Below are 22,498 nucleotides of genomic sequence, written 5' to 3'. Positions count from 1 at the left end.
TCTGACCTAATTTGACATGAAAACATAAAATTGAAATAGTGGAGTGAGTTTAAGTAGACACTTACTTTCTCAATCGCGTCATTTCTTCGATTTCATCAGTTTCAGTGATTTCTTCTTCGTCAACCGTTTTTGTATTTCGTTTGTATCGAATGACTTTTCCAAATCCAGAGTCTTCAGTACTAGGTCTTCTAGAAGTGTTTTCGAAACGCTTCGAATTTTGCATTTTTCAAGAGATTAATCGACGATGGAATTTTCGAATCAACGATTTCGACGAATTAACCGACAAGTTTTCAATCTTTTTTAATGAAGATGGGGACCAATTTGGTTGGCATGGTAAAGAAAAAGAAGAGGAGAAAATAGGTTTAGTTTTAATTATAATGCATAAGAGCATTTTTGTAATTTTGTCCATTTAAATACCCCTTAACCCTTCGAACGAGTCCACTTAAAATTGGGTACACCCCAATTAATCTAGGAATACCCTAATCCAGCCACTCAGCCAGTATATACAAGGTTTCAAAATCTAATGACCTAATGGCCATAATTAAATATAATTGTAAAATATTGGGTGTCTTTTTGTTGGCCCCCACCGTGCAAGCGCAGTTTAGATATGGGCCTGAATTAGTGGCTTAGTGCTGACACTTAGGTTGCATACCATCCTTAGCTTGTACGATACTTCCTTTCAAACAGAAAACAGATTTCAACAGATTTTACTTTCCAGAAAGAACACCTGTTAGACTAGATCACATCAGTATCTTTGTTCAAATGAGTTTTTAACTAAACCGGGAGAGAAGTAAATCATTGTAATCAGGAAATCAAGAAGTAATTTGAGAGTTAATTTTACCGTGATATCGTTTTGCTTAATTTAGGGATTTAGGGTTTAGACGATGGAGAAGAAGAAGAGTAAGAAATCAACAGAAGGTTCTAATGGTGATGGATGTTGGTTGCTTAATGGGAGCACGCGTTTAACTTTCGGGTGCATTACTGTTTTTGCATTGCTGGTACGAGTAATTGTATCCCTGAATTCATATTCTGGCGCTGGAGATGCACCTAAATTTGGGGATTATGAAGCACAAAGGCATTGGATGGAGATTACTCTCAACATTCCTGCTAAAAAATGGTATCAGAATAGCACAGTAAACGATCTCACTTATTGGGGACTTGATTATCCTCCTCTCACTGCATATCAGAGTTATGCTCATGCGTTATTTCTTCACTACTTTCATCCTGATTCTGTCGCGCTGTTCACTTCTAGAGGCCATGAATCCCCAAAAGGGTATGTTCTTGTTACTATGAACTTCAATTTCTATTGTACCGTCTTTATGAATTATAATTGTTGAAAGGGAAAAATAAAACAGTTCAATCACAATTTTTCATGCAGAAAGCTTCTTATGAGATGGACAGTTTTGTCTTCAGATGTGCTTATCTTCTTTGCGGCAGCGATTTACTTTGTAATTGTTTATTATGATAATGGCGGGAAGAACAAGCAACAACACATGGCATGGCACCTTGCATTGATTTTACTCGGACCATGCCTTATTCTAATTGATCATGGACATTTTCAGGTGGATGCTTGTAATCTTAGCTTCTATTCATAATTTTTGTTTTTATGAGAAGAGCCAATATTATTTATGTTTTTTTTAGTACAACTGCATCAGCCTGGGTCTGACAATTGGAGCTGTTGCTGCCATCTTATCGAAGAATGAGTTGGTAGCTTGCGTCTTGTTTAGTCTCGCTCTGAATCATAAACAGGTTTGCTGTCTGAAACTGTACTATCTAGAATTACATTTTCCTCAAATTTCCGAAGTGATTTTTGTTTTCTTAGTTTGCTACACATTCACTCGGGAGAAGCCAAAGTTACATACAAATGAAATATCTCTTGTTCTGTGCAGATGACTGCCTACTTCGCTCCTGCATTTTTCAGCCATCTTTTTGGGAAATGTCTCCGGCATCGGAATCCACTTTTGCGGGTTTTACAACTAGGCTTGGTAGTCGTGGGAACTTTTATTCTTATTTGGTGGCCCTATTTATACTCAGTAGACGCAGTTAAAGAGGTAAGAACCAATTTAATGTGGAGTAAGTGATGCTATAAATTCCTCTGTTAGTATTTGCAGCTAGGAATACTTCTCAACCTGGGAATTCTGCACCTCAGCATACTTGAGGGGGAACATGACCTCATGCTTGTTTAAATTATTATGGAAGATTGTCACAATGTCACAAGTTATTAGATTTCACAGCTATATACACTTACCTAGCAATTTAAGGCACAAATCTCAATTGCATCATGCACATTTTACAGTGATATCAGGTGGAGTTAATGCTACTAATTTGACTTGAGTGATTAGAGAATCAGCTATTTTTGTGCTAGTATGTCTGCTCGAGTGCTCATTTATAAATGGAATCACTAAACATCTAGCAATTTGTAGGGTTTGTATAGTCAATATATACAAAGTCACAAGAACAACTCCGGTACCTTGAAATGTAAGCTGTGAAGTGTTCGCGTGATACACTTAGTTTCATTAATTAAGCAGCAAGATGTAATATGTGAGCTGTGAATCTAATCGTTATCGACTTCTTTTGGTAATCTGGTTCTCTGATACAACCGTGTAGAGTTTTTGATATGTGAAAATCTAGTTTTATAATAATCGCGCCATGATTGATTCCAGCTTAATTGTTTCCTTAGTTCCGCATGAGTTTACAACAATGCACTGTAAATGCAGGTATGACTTACCTTGGACCCTTACAAAATACATTCTATTTTATGGTGGTGCTGGATAACATGATTACCATGGAGAATATAGATGAGTGTAGGGTTTATCTTTTAGGGAAATATCACCACGGTGAAGCTCAAAACTATCTAAATAGGTGGGTTTCTGTTAAATGCACAACGCACTAACGGGAGAGAGAATCTAGAGCTTATCTCAATCTCTGTTACATTATACCATGTATGATGTTTCCCTTGCTCTTTCTTCCATTTCCATTCTCTTTCAGCTGTAAATGTTCTGATTTAACTCTGCCTACCTGCTTCTCAAAAAAATAATTGAAGTTCTCCTGATTACTCGGTTAATAATTGATTGGCACAGGTAGACATGAGACGATATGGTCCTAGGTATCCTCTGTATTTGAACTACGCCCAGTTGATAGGTTATTGGTGGTGATTATCTAGTGGTAATCTTTTCATTTCTCTCAAAATCCTCACCGATAACAAACTTTGTGGTCATTGTACAGGTGTTGTCGCGTCTAGCTCCTTTTGAACGAGGGATATACGAGGATTATGTCGCTAACTTTTGGTGCACAACTTCAGTCCTTATAAAATGGAAAAGGTTGTTCCCAACTCCTTCTCTCAGACTTTTCAGCCTCGGTGCAACTTTGTTAGGTGTTCTGCCTTCTATGGTTCAACAAATAAAAGCTCCAAGTGATCTGGGTTTTCTCTATGCATTACTAAATAGTTCATTATCATTCTATCTTTTCTCATTTCAAGGTATGTTTTCTGTTCCTGTTTTCTTTCCTTTTTTTTCTTTTTGTTTCTTTGATATGACAACTCTTCTTACAATTGCTTGTGTTATTCTTAGCAGTTCACGAGAAGTCTATATTGTTGCCTCTTTTACCTGCAACCCTTTTGGCTTTAGAGGAACCCCTTTTATTCAGATGGTTGACCTACTTCGCATTGCTCTCAATGTTCCCTCTTCTTTGCCGAGACCGTCTGATCTTACCTTATGTGGCTTTACTCATTCTTTTTGTTCTTATTTACTACGTCCCCGGCATTAGACCAACTAAGAAACGCGAAAGTTCTCCCACTGGATTGAAAAAATTGGCGATGATTCTGGTTCTTCTGTGCTCTTTCTTTCTTCATATTGTATATGTAACATTGCGGCCGCCGCAGAAGTACCCTTTCCTCTTTGAAGCTGTTATCATGCTTCTTAGCTGTTCTCAGTTTGTTACCATTGCTGTTTACTCTAACTTAAAACAGTGGATGTTGGAGTCCTCTATATGGATGGAGAAAGAAAAGAAAGTCCAATAATCATGTGATCAAATTTACCATTGCAGTAGCTAGAAGCTGATGTCTTCACGTGGTCAACAAGGTAGTTCACCAGGCCCTTGTGGCTACCTGGATTATGCCAGTCCAGTTTTTGTCAAGGATGGAATGGAAGGATGCTGATTTGCTAGAAATGTTGCTGTCATATTCCCACGTGGGATTGAATTGGCTTGCAGGTTAAAATCATAAATCAGCATTTCCTTGCAGTATTTGGTGACTTCAACTGTACATTTTTTTCACCACAGGATTGGTTAATTTTACAGTAAGGTTATTTCACCTTACAATCGGACAATTGTAAGTTTTATTCACCGGATTTCTTTTTACCTCCAAGGTTCAAAGTTCTAAGTTCAACCATTTCTCAATTTATTAGTTCCATATGATTTTTCAAATCTGTTTGTTATTGTCCTAAGCCGCTTACAAGTAACAAATTATTTGCTTCACAACTGATTTAAACGCTGTCCATAGTCGGTCTGTTATGGTTTACAAGCCTTCCAGGTCTGGTTAAAGACAGTAAAATTCCCACATTTAGGAATCCTACCAACAAGTCAGGTTGGCCGAGTGGTCTAAGGCGCCAGACTCAAGTTCTGGTCTTCGAGAGAGGGCGTGGGTTCAAATCCCACATCTGACACACCTTTTTTTCTTTCTTTCCCCTCTTATTATCCACGAGGGGTCAGAAGTTCTCTCACTTTTGTTCCACTACTACACTTGGGAACCAGTATTGAAAGGTTGGGTATTTCAGCATTTAATCATTCATCAGCATCCCCTCCACCATAAGCATGTCTTGACCATGTCCTCTGTATTCCTGATTCTTACGTTTTTGTTGACAATCAAACCATCAAGCATGTGCTCGTTTGATCGCAAAAACTGTATATTTATTTTACATGAGATGCATCCTATACATGGACTTCAGCTACCTTAATGCACAAGATTTAGCATTGCATATTTGCATTATACGGAAGAAAGAATCCACAAATTCCTTTTTGTTTTGTCCGCACTGCAGATGGTGATCCACATTGCACTGCAGATGGGCATTGTTTTTACGAAATAACAATACTGAGTCATTAGACTAACATTGCATTTGCATAGCATTCATTGATACCATAATATTTATCAGCTTCACATTGCACTAACAATATTGAACCCAAGCTAGCAATAAAGATAACACAGAATTCGAATTTTGATTAAGATGGTGAGAGTGACACTAATTTTTCCAGCTACAACATACAAACAACAGCAAGAATTAACATCTTTAAAAGCTTTACAAAGTAAATGGCTCGCTAGCATGCTGATAAAGTTGTGACTTGAGGCAGTCTCCACAATTTTTAAGTCCAAATTCGGCTGCATCTAAATTTCCAAGTAAATGCAAATGCATCTTCAAGGACTTGATAAACCTACTCGGACTTATGTTGCTGCTCCCTGCTTCTTTCAGCTAATCAAGGATGGCGCAAAACAGTTAGAAAAACACCCGGGGAACAACATACTAAGTGATAGTAACAGAAACCGAAACACAGAGAACTGAAGAAGTCCATGAAATAAACTAAGATCAGATTTCACGAGTCCAATTTTCTTTACCATTTGGGATCAGGCCAGTCTGGATTCAGGCAAAGGTAAGTTCCATCGTCCATTTTAATGGAGTAAGTGAGCTAGACGGATTTCGAGGTTTGATACTAACACATTGTATTAACAATAGACTTAAAGTCTGAACCTAAGGCCCATTTTGTTCACCCATTTGTTGGGTGACGATGTCCATTTTGACCATTGTTCTAAATTGTGTAACATCTTATCTTTGCTCACCCACATCTGGAGAACAAAAGAGGTAGCAACACCAATGAAGGCATCTTCTTGAACTCCTCAACTTATACAAATGCCGAAGCAAACTTCCATGTTCATGAAGTCCGAAACAGTAAATCTAAACGAGAAACAAATGGGAGGTTGAGGGTTTACCTTTTCAAGATAATGTTTCTGATATCGGTATCCCTGGTTAAATATATCAAGCAAGCATTAGTAAAAAGAAAAAAAGAAAAAAAATCTATCACCAGCCTTATGGCACACCAACCTTATCAGTTCCATAAATGTAATCGCAATAAGTGAATACTGATGCGAAGTTGCTCTGACTTTGTCCACCGACATAATGATGGTAATCATGGTATTCAGATCCACCATAGAATGGAATGTACTTTGTTGGGGTCCAAGGAAAGTCATACCTGCATTCGTACAAGGTTAATAATATGGTCCCATAAACTCATGGGGACCTAATGAAACAGCGAATTTGAAACCATACCATAGCGCAATTATAAAATGCAATTTTCACATTAGTGGAAATCTTGGTTTAATCCCACGAAAATTCTACAGGCTTGTACCAGAGAACCAGATCACCCGAAAAAAAAGAAGCAAATAACAAGTAGATTCAGAGTTGAGACTATCATTTTGATGCTTAATAAATAAAACTAAGTGTATTATGCGAACACTTCACAGCTAACATGTCAAGGTACAGATGTTATGTTTGTGAACTTGTATGCTGACGATACAAAACCCACAGTTCTCTAGATGTGATTCTATTTATATATGAGCACTCAAGCACACAACACCAGTGCCAAAGATACCAGAAATATGTTACTACTCCAGTCAAAATAGTTATATTGGCTCCGCAGATGGTATCAAAGAAAAATATAATATTTCATGCCTCAAATTGCTCTGGAACAGAATTCGAGTGTGGTTAGCATTGACCGTTAAAAATGCAAGAATTCACCAACACTTTTGCCTCTCTGTTAGTGTCAAAAAGCAAACTATAATCAAATTAAGTAACGTTACCAGACACTCCATGCAAATTTTCTCCACAAAGGAGCTTACACTAGCACAATAAATACAACCATATTGTGCTGTCAATACTGATATTCTAAAACATCAAGACCACCAAACCAGCAAAATATTCCACCAAACCACCTGTACAACAACAACTACAAGCTAAATTACGAAAATACAAAAAACTACACTAATCATTTTCTTCTCTTTTGCTATAACTGTTAGAACTAAGATGTTTTTTACATAATAAATCAAGAAAACCCTGACACGGGGAATATAAACTACTCGAACTAGATCTCACTTGAACAGCAACCAGACTAAGAATATGACAATGTGAATTGTGCTGCTTGAGATAAAAGTTTGATCTTTATGAGAATAATATAACGAATACATACCCACTATGTGTCTCAATCGCCTCCATCTGACGCAAAATAATCCAAGACCAGAAAGTGATCATATGACCAGGAACCATAGCAGGACCAAGAAACGTCGGAATCCCTAAAATCAAAATCTCAGCCCAATGTGCATAAGGTGCTGCAAATCCAATTGGCGCCTCATATTCATGATGAACACTATGAATTTTGTCATAACCCCATTTACAATGCAACCATCTATGGAGCCAATAATTCGTATAATCCTCCACTAGGAAATACACCAATAATTGCATAACCATTTCCCAGCCTGATGGTAATGGCAATCCTGTCCTAATCCCAACCATCTGTGTACACAAACCCATCAAATTTCAGCCAAAAGACACCAAATTTCATTCAAAAAACACAACTTTAACCAATTGTGGTATTCAATCAAAATCAAATCAAATCACAGTAAAGAAATTGATTATACCTGAACACTGAAACAAGCTGAAGAGGACCCACAACAAGACAGATTGTGATCATAACATCTTTCCAACATTTAAAAATCCCTTGAGCAGAGATCTTAACTTTAGGTTGAATCTTATATTTAAGAATGGTATGTGCTTTCTTGATCTCCATAAATACTACAGGCAATGGAACTAATGAGAAAATAACAAACAAGACGAGAATGGTATGACAGTAAAGATAAAAATCTGATTTATTAGCTGAATAATCCAACCATAATTTCTCTGCATAACTTAATTCTCTTCCTAATTCTAATTCTAATTCTAATTCTGCTTCTTGCAGTGTCTGATACGGCAACATTCTTACCAGCACCACTACTGCGGCTGCTTAATCTCGATCTTCAATAAAATCAAAACCCTATCAGGGGAAATGAAGATTGAGATTAGGGAATGGGAAGAGGAAATTGTGGTTCTGGGGGTTTTATAGTGAGAAGGAATGAATAATGGGTTTGAGAAAAGAGCGATAGATGAGTGGAAATGGATGAATGGAAAATCTAATGGTCCTCTCTTCCCATTAAAAACAGGCTGTCATGCTGGTTGCTGGATGAAGGAAGGGAAATTTCATCCCATGTACTTCAAACCTGTTGTTGGTTTTGTCGCTCTCTACAGATGCACAAAGAGTGTGACTATATGTGATTATATCCTACGGAGTGTTAGTTTGTATAGTGGTGCAACGATTTCTCGCGAGGGTATCGGATGGTAGTTTGGCTATCTCTTCTATTGTTGGGATATGTATAGGGGAAGTGGGTCCCTTACTTTGCCTATGTCGGTATAAATCCTGGGATTTCAATAGTTTAGTGGTGCCATGTTGAAATCAATTCTCCCCCGGATGTATCCCGAAATAATATCTCATGGTAGTTTGTAGACTAACATCTTTAAGATCATGTTTATCAGGTGCCGTGTTTACTAGATCCTGCGCACCGAGTTGATTTCTTGGAACCTGTTTTTATCGAGTCCCGTGAAGATCGAGGCCCAGGTTGGTAGTTGTGTGACATAGTTTGACGCACCCAGTATCGTTATCGTATCCATTCTGAATGATGGATAAGATATGGCGATGTCGGTGATACAAGTCACAAGCTGATACTAAAGTGTTTCATTATTTAAGTTAATTCTTCTTTTTCTTAAAATAGAAAGATATTCTTAAAGGAGAAATATTAAAGTTATATCAAGGAAAAGAGAAAAAAAACGAAAAAAAAAAAGATGCATGAAAGAAAAAGCAAAAGATGGAGATTTGCTTGTTGGTAGAAAAATCCACCTAGTAGTTAACGTAGGGTCCGGAGAAAAAAACCATTACAGTGAAACTTAGAGATGTGCCAATACATCATCTTTGGAATGCTACTGGATTTGCAAGGATCAAGGCTTATAGGTACATCAATAATGACTGATACTCTAACAGCAATGAAGACTTTAATGTCCTTTCTAGAGTCTTTCCAGCTGAACTCTTTTATCAAACTGATAAAGAGAAGTTCACGGTGAGGGTTAAATAAATTTCCATGGAAACTTGCTTATTGCATTCACTATAAGAGCATTGGGTACTCAAATGCTAAACCCTACACCAAAATGCAAAACCAAGTGAATCCCCAAGACCAGCAATGACTCAATAGATACGGGTAATGGATGAATGGAGAATCTTATGGTCTTTTTCCCCATAAAAACAGACTGTCATGCTGGAGAGGAGAAGGGAAGTCACATCCCATGTACTTTAAACCTGTTCTGGCTTTTGTGCTCTCTCTCATATACACTCTTTCAGGAGTGTGACTATGTGTGTGATTTTATATTATGGAGAGTTGGTACGTAAACTAACTTCTTTAAGCATATCTATAGCACGTGTCGTGGTTACTAGACCTAGATGCATACTAGGTAAATTTCTTGGATCCTGTTTTTATCGAGTCCCATGAACACAGCCGTCAAGGCCCTCGTGGTTACGTAGAGTTTTACATTCCACGCAAAGTTTTTTTATGCAGTCTTGCATTAAAATTTGTAAGCTAACTATGCACTTGCCCACAGATGGCGTAGGGAAAATTCAGAAACTCTAACTGGAGCAACTTGACATTAAAGTTGTGAATGAATTGTGTGTTGATTTTGGCAGGAAAATTAGTTGTGATTCTGCAAAGCCACACCAAAAAGGAGGGGGAATGGAAACTGCTGAAATAGAAGTGGAGCATACTAAATCACTAAGGAGAGGGGCATGGATTTCAACAATAGCTAAAAAAAATATATCATTTTGCTTAAACAACCAGCAATATCTGATGAAAAGTATACGGCAATTGCTAACTAACTTTACTATGATAGCATGTCTACTGCTGACAATTGCTACATAGGAAATTATTGCATTTATCATCTTATCTGTATTATGAACAATATCTAGTTGAAAGCCCACTCTTCCATAAGAGGGCAGTGCCACCTGACAGTCTCCCCCAGAGGCATGACACCAATAGAAAGCATAGTTAAAGCTCTTTAGATATTGTTTCATTAAAGCTCTTTAGATATTGTTTCATTTTTGGAATACCGTTTTTTTTGTCTCACACAAGAAAACTATGCCAGGGTTTTTAGACCTAATTAGATTCCTCAGAGAGGTTCTAGTATTAGGATTCCCAAATCCTTGGAAATTCCAAGATAAGACTCTCATGATATTAAAATTTAGATGCAAGACAGAACTGATGTCAACACACAAATTCACACAAAGATTCAGATATACTTGAAACCCGAGATTCGGAATTGCAGAATTGAGTAATCGAATAATAATTAACACAAATTGAAAGGCCAGAGAAATTAAGCAGATAATAACTAAGATAGAGTGGAACTGAAAAAAGAGTTTTAGATTTGATGAGTACCTGGCTAGCAGCATGATTGAGCTCCGACGAAGTGACATCTTGTCCGTCTTCATGTCCCCGTCCATTTCCATCCAGTTATCCTCTATTGTTTTGAACTTTCGATCGAGTTTCATGAGGTTTTAGTGTTGGTTCCAGACTTCCAGTCTGATAATTTTATGGCGTCAAAAACACAAACAAGTCAGGTTGGCCGAGTGGTCTAAGGCGCCACACTCAAGTTCTGGTCTTCGAGAGAGGGCGTGGGTTCAATTCCCATATCTGACATTTTTTTAAAACTTTTATTACATAACATTGCATATTTTGCAAAAACGCACTGGCACTCCATGTTTAGTTATTGGTCAGTTGTTAGCCGATCAGATAGTGTACACTATCTGATCGTTGTTTTTGTTAGGTCTTTTCTCATAAATGTGTAAGGCTAATCCATATAGGCTAGATAACTAGCAGCTAGATTGGTCATCCATGTCAGATAAGACAACCTCCTAAGTTTTATGGGATGGCGAATCTAGCAGCGAAACGCTGAATAATACAGCGCCCAGGTGAACTACAAAACTACAAAAAGTCTGACATTTTTTTAAAACTTTTATTACATAACATTGCATATTTTGCAAAAACGCACTGGCACTCCATGTTTAGTTATTGGTCAGTTGTTAGCCGATCAGATAGTGTACACTATCTGATCGTTGTTTTTGTTAGGTCTTTTCTCATAAATGTGTAAGGCTAATCCATATAGGCTAGATAACTAGCAGCTAGATTGGTCATCCATGTCAGATAAGACAACCTCCTAAGTTTTATGGGATGGCGAATCTAGCAGCGAAACGCTGAATAATACAGCGCCCAGGTGAACTACAAAACTACAAAAAGTCGCCCAGAAATCCGTGAAGAAGCAAGAATAAGATAATAAAAACAAGTGAAGAGAAGACTACTTTTGGGTTTCTTCTTTATTTTATTACTTCTCGTTAATGGCATTGGAGTATGTAGCAGCAGAGAGAGAATGCTGGTTGTCGTGGAAAAGAGAGCCGACTGATTAAAAAAATAATTTATGAAGGGAAAAATTTGAAGGTAGATAGCCACGTCTATGAGTTGTCTCGGTTGCCTCCATCTTTTTCTTTTGTCCTGTTTTCAAGATGATGTTGTACACTGAGACACACTACTAGTTCAGCGTAGGTAATTCTCTGTCGCCCAGAAAAGCGCTCAATAGTTCAGCGTTATGCCCTGGAATATTCGTAAAACGCTGAATTGTTCAGCGTTGGGACCACTTTTTGAGCGCTGAATAGTTCAGCGTTTCAATCTCGCTGATAGTTGGACTGCAAGCAACTGCTAGGAGAGAGAAGTAGCCAAAATTAGTGTTAACTTTTTTCCCACATTTTTTTTTGATTTGCAACACTTTTTGGCCAATCTAGCAGTTCAATCTAGCCCATAGGGGTTATCCTAAGAACCTCCATCTTATCTTCATTAATGAGAAATATAGCAAGTTTAGTAGCATAGGTTGTGTTCATTAGGGACTCAGATTCATTTTCATTTACTCTTAATCACCAAATTGTACTGAGTACAGTACATTTGGCATCAGAGCCGCTTCAAATTTTTTCCGATGGGTGCTTCCGATCCAAAGACAGTGAAGGATGTATTAGAACTGGGTCACCGAAATCAACTGAGCTCTGATGATCGTTTTACTGCCATTGAAGACAAGCTTCTTCTGCAGCAACAGCAAACTGATTCGAACCATGTGCTGATTAACAAACGGTTTGATGAAATATTAGCCAGATTACCTTCTACATCGAGATTAGCTCAGCAGGATGATTCTGGTAGACAACATCATGGTGTTAAACTAGAAAATCCTCCAATCTTTGGTTCCATTCTTCCAGGAGGTATTCAACATCACTTAAATCGAGTAACCAAGCTTGATTTTCCCCGTTTTGGTGGTGATAATCCTCGTGGTTGGATCCAGAAATGTGAACATTATTTTTATCTTCATAACATCGTTGAGACTCGCGGAGTGGATATAGAAGCTATCTATCTTGATGGAAAGGCTGATAAATGGTTTCTCAATTTTCAGGTTGGTAGAAATCGGATAAACTGGTTTGAATTTTCTCATGGTATTTGTGTTCGATTTGAAAACCCTGTTGAAGAAATTTTTATTGGTAGTTTTAATAAATTGGTACAACTTAACTCTATAAAAGAGTATTTTGAGGAATTTGAAGCTCTTAAAGCTCTGATGCTTGCTAACAATCCATCTTTAAGTGAGCATTATTTTGTCATGAGCTTCATTAGGGGGTTGAAGGAGGAGTTGTGCAATTCTGTAGCTATGTTTTACCCAAAATCACTTGCACAAGCTTTTTATTTAGCTAGAATGGAGGAACAGAAGTGTCATTCTACCTCTGCTAAAACCATTAGAACCAACTCTAGCTCTTTTACTAACTCTAGAGCTTTCTCTACCACCACCTTTCCTCCTAAACCACTTTCAACATCATACACTACTTCAAAGTCAGCTCCTACAACACCAAAAGCTTATTCATCCACCACTTTTGAACCTACATCAGCCAATCCAATTATTAAGAAACTAACACAGGAGCATATGCGCATTCGCAAAGATAAAGGTCTTTGTTATAATTGTGATGAAGTTTATTCAATGGGCCATAAGTGCAAGGGTAGACATCAGTTGTTTATGGTGCAGACTGAGAGTTCTGATACACAAGACACAAAGGCTGAGGAAGAGGTTTTTGAAGAAGCTGTGGAATCACCACTTGAATCTAACATGGAGATTTCTCTTCATGCTCTCACTGGTACTGTCACAGGTGATACTATAAGAATTACTGGTCTTCTTAAGAGACAATCTATCTCCATTCTTATCGATACTGGTAGCACAACTAGTTTATTAGATTGTTCTCTAGTTGCTAAGATCAAATGCAAAGTAGAGCAAACTGCTCATATGTTAGTTACAGTTGCCAATAGGGAGAAAACAGTAAATACTGGTATTTGTTCTCAACTTCCTTGGAGTACGCAGGGTTATCAATTCACTGAGGATTTGAGGTTACTTCCACTTGGAGGCTGTGACATGGTGCTAGGTGCTGATTGGCTTAAGAAGCTAGGTGATGTTGTGTTTAATTTTTCTAAACTCAGTGTTTTTTTTTCTTCATAATGGTCAGTATATTACATTAAAAGGCACAACAACTTCACCTTCACTACTTATGATGAGTGGTTCAGCTGTTAAGAAGTTTATAGAGAAAACAACTTATGGCCTCATTGGTCATCTATTTTCAGTTACAACTACTCATATACCCCCTCCAGTCCTTACACCATTATTGCCTCTTCTATTTGAATATGCTGATATTTTTGTTGATCCAACTTCATTACCTCCTCACAGAACCTTGGACCACTCAATCCCATTAAAACCAGATTCCCAACCTCCAAACCAGAGGCCATATAGGTGCCCAGACATTCAAACAGGAGTTGTGGAGCAACTGGTGAAAGAAATGCTCTCTTCTAGGATCATCCAACACATCCACAACCCATTTGCTTCTCCAATTATTCTTGTAAAAAAGAAAGATAATACATGTAGATTTTGTGTTGATTATAGAAGACTCAACAACATCACTATTAATGACAAGTTTCCTATTCCAATTGTGGATGAGTTGTCGGATGAGCTGCAAGGATTCATGGTTCTTTCTAAGTTGGATTTAAGAGCAGGATATCATCAAATTTTATTGAACCCTCTGGATATCTACAAGACTGCATTTAGGACTCATCATGGGCATTATGAGTTCAAAGTCATGCCATTTGGCCTTACCAATGCACCAGCAACATTTCAAGCCCTTATGAATGAAGTCTTTGCACCTTACTTAAGGAAGTTTGTTCTGGTCTTTTTTGATGATATTTTGGTTTACAGTTCTTCCATGTCTGAGCACATTAAGCATTTGAGATTAGTATTTTCTTTACTCAGACAGCACCAACTATATGATAAGCTTTCCAAATGTTGTTTTGGCCAGTCACAGTTGGAATACTTAGGCCACATTATCACTCCTGAAGGAGTTTGTGCTGATCCCAACAAGATTGCATCCATGCAAAGCTGGCCACTTCCAACTTCAATAAAGGAATTGAGAGGATTTCTGGTTTTAACAGGGTATTATAGGATATTTGTGAAGAACTATGGTGCAATCTGCTAACCTCTAACTGATATTTTAAGAAAGAATTCTTTCAATTGGAATGCAGCTTCCACTTCTGCATTTGAGCAACTCAAGCTAGCCATGCCCACAACCCCAGTTCTTGCATTGCCGGATTTTTCCAAGCAATTCACTGTAGAAAGTGATGCAAGTGATACTTGTCTTGGTGTTGTCTTAACTTAAGAAGCTAAACCAATTTCTTTTTTCAGCTCACCCTTAAGGCCTAGAGCTAGAGCCTTATCCACATATGAAAAAGAATTTTTCGCTATAGTTAAGGTTGTTCACAAATGGAGACATTATTTACAAGGGGGAAAATTCATTATACAAACTAATCATAACAGTCTCAAATACTTCTTAGAACAAAGAATCACCACAGTTTTACAGCAAAAGTGGTTAATGAAATTGTTGGGTTTTTGACTATGATATTAAATACAAAAAGGGTAAAGAAAATGTAGTTGTTGATGCCTAGACTAGAAGACCAATTGCATCTGCAAATAGATTTGCACTGTCTATGTCTCAACCAAATTGGATGCAGGACATTCTTCAAAGCTATGTTGGTGATGACAAGGTGCAACAACTCATTACTCAATTGCTTGTATTTGCTAACTCTGTTCCACATTACTCTTACAAAGATGAGATACTGAGATACAAATCTAAGGTATATGTGGGAGCTAGCAATGGGGTCAGAGCCACAATCTTAAATATTGTACACACCTCTGTTGTTGGAGGCCATTCTGGCATACATGCCACTTATGTTAGGGTCAAGTCCCATTTATTTTGGCCTAACATGAAGAAGGAGATAATATTGTTTGTATTTGAATGTGACATCCGGCAAAGAAATAAGGGTGAATGCTCCTTCCTATCTGGTTTACTGCAACCCCTTCAAGTACCCGAGCATGCATGGAAGCACATCACCATGGATTTCATTGAAGGCTTACCTATAAGTGACATGAAGAGTGTTATAGTGGTGGTTGTTGACAGACTCACAAAGTACAGCCACTTCATTGCAACACCCTTATACAGCTGCTTCTGTGGCAAAGGAATTCTTGGATCAGGTATTCAAACTACATGGCCTAGCTTCTTCAATTGTGTCTGATAGAGATAAAATCTTTACTAGTCATTTCTGGCAAGACATATTTAAGGCTTTGGGTACTAGCTTGAATCTCAGCACTGCTTACCATCCTCAGACTGATGGCCAATCAGAGAGAGTTAATTCTTGTTTGGAGACTTACTTAAGGTGCATAACTGGCAACAAACCTAGTATGTGGTGTCAATGGTTATCTCTTGCTGAGTGGTGGTACAACACTAGTTATCATACTAGTTTAAAAATGTCTCCCTTTCAAGCTTTATATGGCTATCTTCCTTCACACATGGCCTTCCCATCTGCTGTCACAACTTTTGTAGCTGTTGTGGAGACATATCTCAAAGATAGAGAAGAAATGATTGACGTTCTTAAGGAATCTCTGCACAAAGCTCAAGAAATGATGAAATTCTTTGCTGATAAGACAAGGAAAGACAGACACTTTGCAGTGGGTGACTTAGTATATCTGAAACTCCAACCTCACGGACAGGCTTCTGTTTCACTGAGAAAGAATTTCAAGTGGTCTGCAAAGTTCTATGGACCTTTTCCTATTTTACAAAAAATTGGACAAGTGGCATACAAATTACAGCTTCCAGATCAGGCTAGGATTCACCATGTCTTTCATGTGTCACAACTGAAGCAACACATTGGTAAGAAGCACATCCCCTCTCCTACCTTGCCTATTGTTGATCATGCAGATGAAGTTATCATGGTACCTGTTAAAGTTCTACAACACAGGACCCTTCTTGTTGGCAAGAGGCCAGTGAAACAGGTGCTCATCCAATGGACTAATTCACCTCTAGAAGATGCTACTTGGGAAGACATGGCTAACATCAAGTCTCACTATCGCAACTTTATCCTTGAGGACAAGGATAATTTCCGGAGGTGGGCAATGTCATAGTCTTATTGGGTGTATTAAGTTATGTGTCTGCCTGTATTAAGAGAGTGGGTGCTCTTATAACTGTTTAGTTATTGGTCAGTTGTTAGCCGATCAGATAGTGATTTCTCTTCTCATCAATGTGTAAGAACCTCCATCTTATCTTCATTAATAAGAAATATAGCAAGTTTAGTAGCAGAGGCTGTGTTCATTAGGAACTCAGATTCATTTTCATTATCTCTTGATCACCAAATTGTACCGAGTACAGTACATACCACAGCATAGTATTTACCGATATCATAATCAGCTTCTCATTGCACTAACAAGATTGAACCCAAGCAAGCAACCTCTCAAGGAGACTAAAATAAAAACAGAATGGGAAAATTGATTAGGATGGTGAGTGTTACATTAATTTTTTAAGGACTCCAGCTACAACATACAAACAATAGCAAGGATTAACATATCTTAAAAAGCTTTACAAAGTAGATGACTTGCTAGCATGGTGATAAAGTTGTCAGGCAGTTTCCACGATCTTTAAGTCCAAATTCGGCTACATCTAATTTCCAAGTAAATGCAAATGCATCTTCAAGGACTTGACAAACCTACTCAGACTTGCTGTTGATCCCATCTACGTCGCCGCTCCCTGCTTCTCTCAACTAATCATGGATGGCGCAGAATGATTAGAAAAAACAGCGGGAGGCACAGCATAATATGTAATAACAAAAACACAGAGAACTAAAGATCAGATTTCGAGGTTATTGTTAATATAAAGAGTGTCCAATTTTCTTTACCATTTGGGATTAAGCCAGTCTATGAGCACTCTGGATTCAGGAAAAGGTAAGTTCCATCATCCATTTCAATGCAATAAGTGAGCTGGATGAATGGTGAGGTTTGATACTACACATTGTATTAACAATAAACCTAATGTCTGAACTTTCGATCCATTTTGTTCACCCATTTGTTGGGTGGCGATATCCATTTTGACCATTGTTCTGAATTGTGCTTTTCAAGGAAAACGAAGGAAGTACCCACATAATCAGAACATTTTACATTTGTTCACCCACTTTTGGACAACAAAAGAGGTAGCAACACTGAGGAAGGCAACTTCTTGAACTCCTCGACTTATACAAAATACCGAGGCAAATTTCCATGTTTATGTACTCCAAAACAGTAAATCTAAACGAGAAACAAATCGGAGGTTGAGGGTTTACCTTTTCAAGATAATGTTTCTGATACCGGTATCCCTGGTTAATATATCAAGCAAGCATTAGTAAAGATGCATGAATAATTCCTTCCAAAGTACGCATTTCAAAAAAAAAAAAAAAGGAAGAAAAAAATCCATCACCAGCCAGCCTTATGGCACAGTAAATCAAATAAAAAATCTGGCGGACCAACCTTATCAGTTCCATAAATGTAATCACAATAAGTGAACACTGATGCGAAGTTGCTCTGACTTTGTCCACCGACATAATGATGGTAATCATGGTATTCAGCACCACCATAGAATGGAATGTATTTTGTTGGGGTCCAAGGGAAGTCATACCTGCATATACAGTGCATTCTTTCAAGATCTTCGGAAATATCACTTATAGAGGAAAATGAAAGTAAACAAAGAAAAGGAAGAAGAAGAACTGTTACTCATAGAAAAGACGCGAACTACAAGATTATATAAAATTTGAAAGGAAGGAAACCAACAAAAACAAAAAGCAAAACAGTGTCTTCAATGAATCAAACAAATGGTTTATAATATGGTCCCATAAACTCATGGGGAGCTAATGAAACAGTGAAGCTGAAACCATACCATAGCGCAATGAGTAGATTCAGAGTAGATTATCATTTGATGCCTTACAAAAAAAAAACTAAGCATATAATGCGAACACTTCACAGCTAACATGTCAAGGTATACTATGTTATGAGCACAAAACCCACAGTTCTCTAGATGTGATTCTATTTATATATGAGCACTCGAGCACACAACACCAGTGCCAAAGATAACAGAAATCTGTAACTATTCCAGTCAAAATAGTTATATTGGCTCCGCAGATGGTATCAAGGAAAAATATGAGATTTCGTGCCTCAAATTGTTCTGGAACAAAATTCGAGTGTGGTTAGCATTGACCCTTGAAAATGCAAGAATTCACCAACACTTTTGCCTCTCTGTTAGTGTCAAAAAGCAAACCATAATCAAATTAAGTAATCTTAGCCCACACTCCATGCAAATTTTCTCCAAAACTGAGCTTATGCTAGCACAATAACTACAACCAGATTATGCTGTCAATACTGATATTCTAAAACACCAAGACCACCAAACCAGCACAAAATTCCACCAAACCACCTGTACATCAACAACTACAAACCAAATTACCAAAATACAAAAACTACACTAAACCCTGATATAATGAATATAAAATAACTTGAAAGAGATCTCACTTAAACAACAACCAGACTAAGAAAATGAAAATGTTAATTAATTGTGCAGTTCTGTGGTAAAAATTTGATCTTTATGAAAAGAAAATAACGAATACATACCCACTATGCGTCTCAATCGCCTCCATCTGTCGCAAAATAATCCAAGACCAGAAAGTGATCATATGACCAGGAACCATAGCAGGTCCAAGAAACGACGGAATCCCTAAAATCAAAACCTCAGCCCAATGTGCGTAAGGTGCTGCAAATCCAATCGGCGCCGCATATTCATGATGAACACTATGAATTTTGTCATAACCCCATTTACAATGCAACCATCTATGGATCCAATAATTCGTATAATCCTCAACTAGGAAATACACCAATAATTGCATAACCATTTCCCAACCTGATGGCAATGGCAATCCTGTCCTAATCCCAACCATCTGTGTACACAATCCCATCAAATTTCAGCCAAAAGACACCAAATTTCATCCAAAAACACAACTTTAACCAAATGTCAATCAATATTCAATCAAAATCAAATCAAATCACAATGAAGAAATTGATTATACCTGAACACTGGGGTAAGAAACAAGCTGAAGAGGACCCACAACAAGACAGAATGTGATCATAACATCTTTATAACATTTAAAAATCCCTTGAGTAGAGATCTTAACTTTAGGTTGAATCTTATATTTAAGAATGGTATGTGCTTTCTTGATCTCCATAAATACTACTGGCAATGGAACTATTGAGAAAATAACAAACAAGAAGAGAATAGTATGACAGTACAGATAATAATCTGATTTATCCCTTGAATAATCAAACCATAATTTCTCTGCATAACTTAATTCTCTTCCTAATTCTAATTCTGCCTCCTGCAGTGTCTGATACGGCAACATTCTCACCACCACCACCACCACTACTGCGGCTGCTGCTTAATCTCGATCTTCAATCAAATCAAAACCCTATTAATGGGAAATGAAGATCGAGATTGGGGAAAGGAAAAAGGAAATTTAGATTCTGGGGGTTTTATATTTGAGAAGGAATGAATAATGGGTTTGAGAAAAGAGCGAGAGATGAGTGGTAATGGATGAATGGGAAATCTTATGGTCTTCTTCACCTTAAAAACAGGCTGTCATGCTGGTTGCTCGAGGAAGGAAGGAAGGGAAATCGCATCCCATGTACTTCAAACCTGTTGTTTGGTTTTGTCGCCCTCTCCATAGATGCTCTTAAAGAGTGTGACTATATCTGATTCTATACTACGGAGTGTTAGTTTGTACAGTGCTGCAACGATTTGGATATCCGACTTTAGCTGGGCTATCTCATCTATTAATGTTGGGATATGCTCGGGAAGTGGAAACTTTGCTTTTAGCGCGTTTGGATACCAAAAACAGATGTTAGAAGCAAATATATTTTACTTCATAAAAAGTTGATTGTTCTGTTTCTAAAAGTCGTTCTAAAACTTTATATTCAAACTAATTTTTTGTTTTTTGACTTATAGAAATCGAAAAGTTAATTTTAGATGTGTATCGAGACTTATTATAAATCTTGAGATTTAATCTCGTGATATAAAGCATTTCGTAGTTTAGTGGTGCTATGTTGACAATGATTACTATCTGGAATTTATTCCGAGAGAAAGGAAAAATTTGATAAAAGTTTCTTCATTTTAATTCATAGCTTCAAATCGATTATATTATGGTTAAGAACATCAAGAACGAGATTACAAGTGATAAAAACTACATTCAAGTATTCCTTTGAAAAGAGTGTTGGAATATCGAAAAAAAAATTCAAATATATATAGAGATCTGATTAAATCGGAAAGAGGATGGTGTTTGGAATAAAATCTCATAATTTGGTAGATATTCTTCTTAAGAAAGAGATGACTCTCAAAAGAAGAGAGTGTGATGCTCATATTAATCTTGACAACTTCTAAAACCAACATAATTATTAGATCTCTTTTGTTGAAAAAAAATTCAATTTTTGCCGGTGTGATTCAAAGAAGCTCTTTAACATAACATACCCAACATCAAGAAGACCATAAAGACCAAGAAGAAATGTTACAAGAACGCATATAACATCTAGGAAAGTGAAGGAGAAAGCCGAAACAACAACAAAACATTAAAGAAAAACGATAAAACTAAAACCTAATTCTACTAACCTACTTGAAAGCAATAAATTGAGAGAAACCTACTCAGACCCGATTCCAATAAAGCTGGATATGAGTAGGAAGGGGGTGGTGGTTTGGGTTTGCTCTAAGGTTAGAGAGGGGAAAAGGAGAATTAAAAGAAGGAAAGTTCCAAAAGAATATCAGATGGTAGTTTGTAACTTTTTTAAGATCATGTATGATAAGTGTCATATTTACTAGATCATGCATACCAGGTTGATTTTTTAGAACCTGTTTTTTATCGAGTCCTGTGAAGACGACCGTCAAGGCCTTGGATGGTAGTTGTGCGGCACAATTTGACGTATCCAATATCGTTTTCGTTTCGATTCTTGATGATATATAAGATATTGCGATGTGGGTGATATAATTTAAATTGGTTGGTACTGAAGTGTTTCATATATAAGTTAATTCTTTTTTTTCTTAAAAGAGAAAGATTTTCTTAAAGGAGTAATATTTAAATTATATTAAATAAAAAAGAAAAAATAAAGGAAAAAGAAGATACATGAAAGAGAAATCATAAAGGAAAAATTTGTTTATTGGTACACAGATCCATTTAATAATTAATCTAGGGTCCATTGGAAAAAACCATTTAACGGGGGAATCAAGAAAAAGTTTAAGACATGGAAATGACCTAGCCACCCCCTAACTAAACGTATGAACAAAAACACTGTATTTATTTTTTCTTTTACTGTTACGCTTTTCTTCTCCCTTCTTCCATCAACATCACCAGAAATAAATAAATAAATAAATACGAATCACATGATGATATTACCGGTAGATTATAGCTAATCATCAAAACCTAAATTGATATGTATTGTATGAAAAAGTGTATGATCCATACAATGCACATTGATATGTTTGATCCAAAAGTACATATTGATATATACTTAATGAAATAGTGTATGATCCCACATTACATATTGATATGTATGTGTTTATGGGTGAAAACCGTTTCTGCTGATTTTGGTAATTTCATGTGTGTGGAAGAGAAACTAGTCTAAACCCTAAACAATGTACTGCACGGGAGTACTTTTGATTCGAGAGATCAATCTGTACAATCCTGGCCTAAACCAAGAAATCGCCGTTCCAGGATTGCTTCGGTCACAAAGTGAAGGAGAAGGGTTGGTCTTATGGAGGGAAGCGAAGAAAGTGTTGAGGCCAGAACAATTGATTCCGGAAGTGTGGGTGTATTGGGACTTGTATCAGAAAGTTAAACTGGCTAGCTGAATGAAAAGCTATCAAATGATTTCTGGATGTTGTATTG

At 37.2% G+C, this 22,498-nt stretch overlaps 3 protein-coding genes and 2 non-coding genes across 7 annotated transcripts; 3 read left to right on the top strand and 2 right to left on the bottom strand.

The window, feature by feature from the left end:
* Positions 1-658: 658 nt before the first annotated feature.
* Positions 659-4,388, top strand: LOC113301392 (probable dolichyl pyrophosphate Man9GlcNAc2 alpha-1,3-glucosyltransferase). Of its 2 annotated transcripts, none has more exons than XM_026550178.1 (6): positions 659-1,273; positions 1,379-1,562; positions 1,699-1,749; positions 1,890-2,051; positions 3,226-3,478; positions 3,573-4,388. In XM_026550178.1, exons 1-6 carry the CDS (start codon positions 885-887, stop codon positions 4,016-4,018), a joined length of 1,485 nt encoding a protein of 494 aa, XP_026405963.1. In that variant the 5' UTR covers positions 659-884; the 3' UTR covers positions 4,019-4,388. The 2 variants fall into 2 exon arrangements, with proteins under 2 accessions (XP_026405963.1, XP_026405962.1); XM_026550177.1 differs by having other exon boundaries at positions 661-1,273; positions 1,642-1,749.
* Positions 4,389-4,577: 189 nt separating this feature from the next.
* Positions 4,578-4,661, top strand: TRNAL-CAA. Its single transcript has one exon. It is a non-coding gene; the product is annotated as a tRNA-Leu (tRNA).
* A 507-nt stretch (positions 4,662-5,168) lies between these two features.
* On the bottom strand, positions 5,169-10,658 carry LOC113306673 (methylsterol monooxygenase 1-1-like). Of its 2 annotated transcripts, XM_026555577.1 has the most exons (6): positions 10,547-10,658; positions 7,679-7,832; positions 7,231-7,553; positions 6,090-6,237; positions 5,978-6,010; positions 5,169-5,462 (listed from the first exon to the last, which is right to left on the bottom strand). In XM_026555577.1, the coding sequence occupies exons 2-6, from the start codon at positions 7,745-7,747 to the stop codon at positions 5,292-5,294; spliced, it is 744 nt and encodes a 247-aa protein (XP_026411362.1). In that variant the 5' UTR covers positions 7,748-7,832; positions 10,547-10,658; the 3' UTR covers positions 5,169-5,291. The 2 variants fall into 2 exon arrangements, with proteins under 2 accessions (XP_026411362.1, XP_026411363.1); XM_026555578.1 differs by lacking the exon at positions 10,547-10,658 and having other exon boundaries at positions 7,231-7,555; positions 7,674-8,500.
* A 65-nt stretch (positions 10,659-10,723) lies between these two features.
* On the top strand, positions 10,724-10,807 carry TRNAL-CAA. The gene has a single exon. It is a non-coding gene; the product is annotated as a tRNA-Leu (tRNA).
* Positions 10,808-16,955: 6,148 nt separating this feature from the next.
* On the bottom strand, positions 16,956-20,261 carry LOC113304814 (methylsterol monooxygenase 1-1-like). Its single transcript, XM_026553950.1, has 5 exons — positions 19,640-20,261; positions 19,188-19,510; positions 18,054-18,201; positions 17,870-17,902; positions 16,956-17,314 (listed from the first exon to the last, which is right to left on the bottom strand). The coding sequence occupies exons 1-5, from the start codon at positions 19,967-19,969 to the stop codon at positions 17,261-17,263; spliced, it is 888 nt and encodes a 295-aa protein (XP_026409735.1). The 5' UTR covers positions 19,970-20,261; the 3' UTR covers positions 16,956-17,260.
* Between the last annotated feature and the right edge of the window lie 2,237 nt (positions 20,262-22,498).

This window comes from Papaver somniferum, chromosome 8, assembly GCF_003573695.1.
Source record: "Papaver somniferum cultivar HN1 chromosome 8, ASM357369v1, whole genome shotgun sequence".
In the NCBI taxonomy this organism is placed as follows: domain Eukaryota; kingdom Viridiplantae; phylum Streptophyta; class Magnoliopsida; order Ranunculales; family Papaveraceae; genus Papaver; species Papaver somniferum.
This window is presented reverse-complemented; position numbering and strand designations above follow the sequence as displayed.

Coding starts and splice junctions, on each gene's coding strand:
- LOC113304814 (XM_026553950.1), bottom strand. CDS start 19,969: ATGTTGCCGTATCAGACACTGCAGGAGGCAGAATTAGAATTAGGAAGA. Junction 19,511..19,639: donor TTTCTTACCCCAGTGTTCAG/GTATAATCAATT, acceptor TTGTGTACACAG/ATGGTTGGGATTAGGACAGG. Junction 17,903..18,053: donor ACATTTATGGAACTGATAAG/GTTGGTCCGCCA, acceptor TATATTAACCAG/GGATACCGGTATCAGAAACA.
- LOC113301392 (XM_026550177.1), top strand. CDS start 885: ATGGAGAAGAAGAAGAGTAAGAAATCAACAGAAGGTTCTAATGGTGAT. Junction 1,750..1,889: donor TCGCTCTGAATCATAAACAG/GTTTGCTGTCTG, acceptor TGTTCTGTGCAG/ATGACTGCCTACTTCGCTCC. Junction 2,052..3,225: donor CAGTAGACGCAGTTAAAGAG/GTAAGAACCAAT, acceptor GTCATTGTACAG/GTGTTGTCGCGTCTAGCTCC.
- LOC113306673 (XM_026555578.1), bottom strand. CDS start 8,013: ATGTTGCCGTATCAGACACTGCAAGAAGCAGAATTAGAATTAGAATTA. Junction 6,011..6,089: donor ACATTTATGGAACTGATAAG/GTTGGTGTGCCA, acceptor ATATTTAACCAG/GGATACCGATATCAGAAACA. Junction 5,463..5,977: donor AGAAACATTATCTTGAAAAG/GTAAACCCTCAA, acceptor ATCCTTGATTAG/CTGAAAGAAGCAGGGAGCAG.